This window comes from Austrofundulus limnaeus, unplaced genomic scaffold, assembly GCF_001266775.1.
Source record: "Austrofundulus limnaeus strain Quisiro unplaced genomic scaffold, Austrofundulus_limnaeus-1.0 Scaffold365, whole genome shotgun sequence".
NCBI classification, from domain to species: domain Eukaryota; kingdom Metazoa; phylum Chordata; class Actinopteri; order Cyprinodontiformes; family Rivulidae; genus Austrofundulus; species Austrofundulus limnaeus.
This window is the reverse complement of record NW_013952767.1, coordinates 139,053-145,134: the sequence shown is the minus strand read 5'-3', so window position 1 is coordinate 145,134 and position 6,082 is coordinate 139,053. Positions and strand designations below refer to the sequence as shown.

The 6,082-nt window shown below is 46.8% G+C and overlaps 1 protein-coding gene across 1 annotated transcript in view; it reads left to right on the top strand.

The window, feature by feature from the left end:
* Window positions 1-188: 188 nt before the first annotated feature.
* LOC106528247 (rho GTPase-activating protein SYDE2) overlaps window positions 189-6,082 on the top strand; it is a gene marked incomplete at its 3' end in the record, with an annotated part of 71,166 nt that continues 65,272 nt past the window's right edge. Inside the window, 1 exon segment of the mRNA XM_014023371.1 lies at window positions 189-2,286. Within this exon segment, the coding sequence (XP_013878825.1) occupies window positions 423-2,286 (1,864 nt within the window).

Below are 6,082 nucleotides of genomic sequence, written 5' to 3'. Positions count from 1 at the left end.
TTTGTTTGTTTGTTTGTTTGTTTGTTGTTTATTTTTACGCAGTGGTCCAAATCTGTGGACTCTGGATCAAGAAAGTTTTTCAAACATCTGAGTTGCCAACAGGAGGAGAGGTGAGGCGCTAGAGAGGAGGGAAGAGAAGGGAAAAGTGTGTGTGTGTTCGGTGTGTGTGTGTTCGGTGTGTGTGTGTGTGCGCGCGCGCAGCAGAGAAAGAGGCACGGGGAGGCGGTGCAGTAGAGCAGCAGCAGAGAGGAGAGGTGACAGCGGAGAATGGAGAGGAGCCCGTCCGCTCGGCGAGCTTTGACCGAGGAGAAGCTTCTCGGTCCTTCTCTTCCAGGGCCGACGTGCTGAAAGTCACCGAGAGAAACTACAGCTGGAGGGGAGAGGAGGGGGGGAGCGCTGGAGTGGGGGACGGACGGAAAGGAATGGCTGATCCTCTGCGGATGACTTTACTAGCGAAACTCCGGGGGAAGAGGTCCAAAAAAGGAGCGACGCTCGGCGGCGGATTCGGATCTGCTGCTGCGGCGGCGGCGAACGGGAGCCGAGGAGGTAAAGAAAAAGTTTTGCAAACGCAGCGAGACCCCGGCCGGGCTCTGCGGGGGGTTTGGCTCGCGGGGATGGATTTGACGGCCGAGAGAACGAGCACGTACGAGAACTGCGTGGAAGCGGGGAGCTGCGCGGCGGACGCGGCGCTCGCCTCGCGTCTCGSAGATGCGCAAAATGCGTTCGGGGAGGAGGAGGAGGTGGGGGGTCCCCGGGGGTCCAGAGTCACGGAGGGAATCGCCGCGGGTAGCCCGCAGGTCCGGATCAAACGCTTCGTTTCGGTGCCGGGGCAGCGCRGCGTCGGGGACTCCATCGGGTTCGGGGACAGCTCCTGTCATGTGTTGCACCGGGCGCAGGTAGAGGCGCAGCCAGGGCCAGTGAGCTGGGTTGGTGAGGGGGCAGAGCTCAGAGGCAGAGGATTGCCCYACATGGCAGGAACTGTGGGGGCTGGACAGGAAAACGAGGCCAAGTGGACTTTTGACCGTGTTTATCCCARCTGCACTGCAGTGAGCACAGAGGAGAGCGTTGTAATTAGAAATGTTGATGGCTACGAACCTGACTGTTTAGGGAACACCAGGGAGACATCAGGCAGTCCACAGAGTCCGGCTTTCTTCCCCACAGAGTTACAAATATGTGATCTGAAAAGGATACCTCTTTGCACAACACAGGGCTCACACAGATACCCCTTAGATAGTGAAGATGACGACTACTATGATAATGAAATTTTACCCTTCTACGAAGCAGCTAGACCAAAAACTGAGGTTGATAGAGCGCAGACTGGAGAGTCTGATCAGRATAAAGGGCAGGTTAACGGTAGTAGCGCTCAGGAAACAGACCGCCTTAGAAACCAGCTGCAGGAGGCTTACTACCTTCTTATCAATGCCATGAATGATATCAGCTTTGATTTCCAGCAGATTAGAGATGATTTAGCGGAGCAGCAAGCCTCCTCCTCCTGTAGTAGCCACTCAAGGGACAGCCTGTGCTCCAGGTCGTCTGTCAAACATATCGACAGCGACTCCTGGTCCTCAGGAGGCAACCAGAGTTCTCAACATGGATCTGACGCCGAGTTGCTGCTCCTCTGCCTCGCAGGAAATCTCGAGTCAAAGTCAAGGCTGACTAGTAAGAGCACGAGCGACCTGTCTTTGACCAAAAGACCTGCGTTGTTGCGCTCTGCTAGCGATGGAGCTATCAGGTATCAAAGCAAAACTTCGGCTTCTGTTCAGAYGGAAGCCTGCGATGATAGAGGAGCTTTGGAGACAAAAAACGCTGAAGTCACGAAAGCGGACGGGCTGTCTGAACCGTACGCGCTCAGCAGCGTCAGCAGCGACGAGCTGCTGCAAGACGCCGGAGGCGAGGAGGACCGAGCCGAGCCRCTCAATGGGAGCGGCGGCTCGGTCAACAGCCTCGCGGGTTCCTCTGACAGCAACGCGGAGGCGCCGACGCATCGGGGTCAGGAGACGAGGCGGGAGCAGACCGACGTCCGAGCTCGGGCGGTCGGCTCGGCCAGCAAAGCCCACGGGGTCACCGTCAACAAGATGCAGGAGTGGATGCACAAGGGCCGCTTGCTGTCGTCTGAGATGAAGCAACGCATCGAGGGTTCGTCTTTACCTCGAGGTGCGGGCCAGACTCAGCACCGGGCCTCTCTCCAGGCCAACCTCAGACCAGGGACCCAGACATGTGTTGGTGGTGGTAAATCTATCAAGACCAAGCCTTCTGCAATGAAAGCACCAAGACAGCAGCAGCCAGGTAGGAAGGCTACACGTCGTGACTTCACCTCCAGGGCATCCTCTGAACCAGAGGCCTCTCATCCTTCTTCCTCCCGTCTGATTGTTGTCATCCTCTTCCACTTGTAGTAAACTCCGTCTTGTGGCGGTCCACCCTGCACTCCTCCTCTTCTGGATGCAAAGCAAAGGGACGAGACACCTCAGACCTTTTGCTTTCTTTTTGAAAGACTATAACCGGTGGCGGGTTTCTGCTTTTCACACTAATTTAGGTGCATTTTAACACGAAATTAATCACACACCAGGTCGTAGATCAGATTACTCACTGTGTAGTTTAGTAACAACTAACTGACTCTCCTGTTAGAGTGGTCTTTGTGGTGTTGGTGGTGGTGCGTGTGTGTTTCAAGTAACGTATTCCATGTGAACAACGTACAAATGTTTTCTGTGATGATGTTTTATTGTTCTGTTTGTGATAATGTGTGAAAACAGGAAAACATCTGTATCATGAGACCACAGCCAGTAACAGGTCTTATCTTTTTTGGGGGAAAAAAATCAGTTTAGATGTTTGGATTTCTTCTATATCTTCCAAGAAGTATAATATACCAACAGTGTAACTTCWGGGGGGCTCTTTGACCATCTGCTAYGTTAATTGGAAACCATATGTGTGAATATTTGTCTGGTTTGTGTCCCTGTGATGAACTTGCAACCTGTCCAGRGTGTAYCCCCTCGGKGGAGGTAGGCAYCAGTTCTGGACCAGTTCTACCCTGTTCTTTGGATCAAAATAGGGCTGGGCAATAATTCAGCAACAATATATGTASTGATAGACACATAATATCAATGTAAAATTTGTCCAATAGAGCRTTGATCATTTCACTGAACTCRGATMCAGAACCACACAGCATTCTGGGGGATGTAGGTAAAGGACAAGCTTTAGCCGTTGGACCTCTCCTGGCTCAGCTAAGCAAGGTTGGTGCCATCAACTAACTCCCTCACTCTTTGGTAGGGTTTAGTGGTATTGGCAAAAAATAATCACAACTAATTGTTACTCTGATAACAATTAATATAAGGATTAGTAGATGATAGTTGCACTTAAATGCTTTTGACTCTAAACCAGTTATGCTGTGCTCTAAAATGATGCTTATAAATCTGTAAATCAAACCTTCATTTAAGCAGGTAAATATGGTAAATGGACTGAACCTAAAAAAATGTACAATAGGTTGCCTTCAGGCCCAGGCCTCCCTCGAAAAAAGAGATCTGAGATCTCAACGGGACTTGCCTGGTTAAATAACAGAAAATAAATAAAATAAATACATAAAAAATGGACTGAACTCATTTAGCACCTTATCAAGTCCACATGGACCCCAAAGCATTTTACACTACAGTCACCCATTCACACACACATTCACAAATATAGTTAACTGTGAACTGAAATTTACCATTTTCCACAATGTGGAGTGGCAGCAGAGCTTTAGTAACACAATATCTGACGGGTTCACGTTTGATAGTGAGTCTGTGTCATTAAAAAATACTTCATCATGTACTAGTTGCAGTAATTGCAAAGTGGCAAATATTAATTTTGGTCAGTTTTTATGAGAATTAATTGCATTTAATACCATTTTTTCCCAACTCTACTTTTTGGTAAGCTAGCAACAACCTGTTGAGTAACATACGCAGTAGTGGTTTCATGTGACCGTGCCTCAGAACTGCTTAAAAAAAAGGGAGAAAGTTAGTGCAATAGCTCAAGAGGAAATTGTGGATAAAAGAGGAAACGTTACCAGTTTTACAGAAATAATCAGCCTTTTTTTTCTCCTGGTCCTTCAAAGGTAAAACAGAAACTAATTAATAATAATTAATGATAGATTGATATGAAACGCTTATATTGTGATACATTTTTCAGACGTACCACCTAGCCATAGATCGAAACAACAGTTTTCTGACCACCTAAAGTAGTTTTGTGTTYGTAAAAGTGAGAGTACCAGCATGTCTGTGAGTTGTTTTGACCATGATCACGGCAGTCCACAGATGAGTCCTAGTGCAATCAGCGGGATAGAGAACATCCCCGATATTTTTCCACTGTTGGCTTATTRCTGCTCCAACTTCATGCTTTTATCCTCAACCATCTTTTAGTTAGGAAAAAAGTGGTCAGAACTTGGTAGACGTGGTAGTTTCCATGCATCCCCCTAACTCATTCTGATCCCCCCCCACAATTTGCTAAGCTTTCCTAGCTCTCTCCCCGTCTCCCCTGAACTTTTCCACAGCTGTGGCCAGAGGAATTTAAATCAGGAGAGACGCCACGGCCGTAACTTTCTGTGGTTGTGGTGTGTGTTTTGTTTGAGTAGAGGGGGGTGCAGTACTGTCATGTCGCCTTCCTCCCCAGTCATTTGCTCTTGACAGCCCCATGGTAACTTGCATCTTAAAGAGACTTTGGACGGCATTTTTTAGATGCCACTGGCGGTTGTTCGACTCGTTTGCGTCGTGTCACTCAATTCGCCACCATGACTGAACAAAATCATGGGTATTCATTAAGGTCAGCCCTGGTGTTTATGGTGCCGCTGCAAGACTCAATACTTTACAAAGAGCCGCTTAGGAGAAAAAAGGGCTAAAGCTCAAACTGCTCGGCTTGGGTCATTACTCCTGCAGCATTTTCAATACTGTCAGACTTTTCAAAAATAAATGTGTGAGGGTTTRGGAGTTAAACGTCTCTTTAAATTGGGAAATAAAATCTCAGCTTCGTTAGATTTGACTTGATTTATTTCTTGTTCTTTAATCAGCATGCATGAAATCATAGCAGTATGGGTGTTTAGAAAATAAACATACATTTGAAATAGTCAGGCTAACCCTTTAGGGACATATCCATTTTCCAGGTTAGCTTTCATGCAGCATCTCTCACCATTTAAAGCCATTAATATTTGATTGTTCGTTGGATTCAGTTATGGGTTCAGAAGTAATCTGATCCATCTGGACTGGGGTCAAACCTTGTCAGAAGGTTGTGGCATTTGGTTTCTGCTTGTTACTTAGCTACCTTTTTATTTTTCCTTTTATTGTTTTGCCCCCCTCTCTCCTCATAAACACACAACTGAGGGTGGAGGCACAATGATTTGTCTTGTCTTGCGTGTCTGTATTTATTAGGACGAGCTGCTCTAAAGACCAGATCAGGTGATGGAGGAGAAATTCGAGGCATCACGGTGTGGTTTTATGAGTTGTATGAGTCATATGATAGTGTCAGCACAGCGTGGTGAAAAAAAACCCACTAGAATACTGATCATCATTGCTTAGCAGTATCAAAAGGCCCTTTTTAGTGGAAGTACTCAAAGCACTTTAATTGATTTTTAGTTGTTTTGCATCCATTTGGAGCATTCTGCATCTTCCTGTACCCCTTTCTTTCTAAACGATACTAAAAACTAGGGATGTCCCAATCCAGATTTTTTGGCTCCCGATACAATCTAATTTTTTTAATGATTAGTCTTTCCGATACCGATCCGATTGCTTTATTTCTTTTCAAGTGACAAGGTTGGTAGTATTAAAGCGAGCCCTRCTGTTCCCACCATGAGAAACATCCAGTTTGCAGATTTTGCAAGATGCAGTTTCGGCATCATTGTTTTCCATTGAAAAGTGTTCCCACACTGTGGACATGGTTGCATACTTGTGTGCGTCTTGACTTCTTAACGGCAGTTGTAAATAGGGCTGCACCGATTAGTTGAAATAATCGATGACGTCGATTATGTAAATTTGTCGATTCTGTATTACATAACCACCACGTGAATGTTCATGCAATTCCATTTCGGTACCTAAAAGCCTCATTGCGACCGTATTGGCATAAG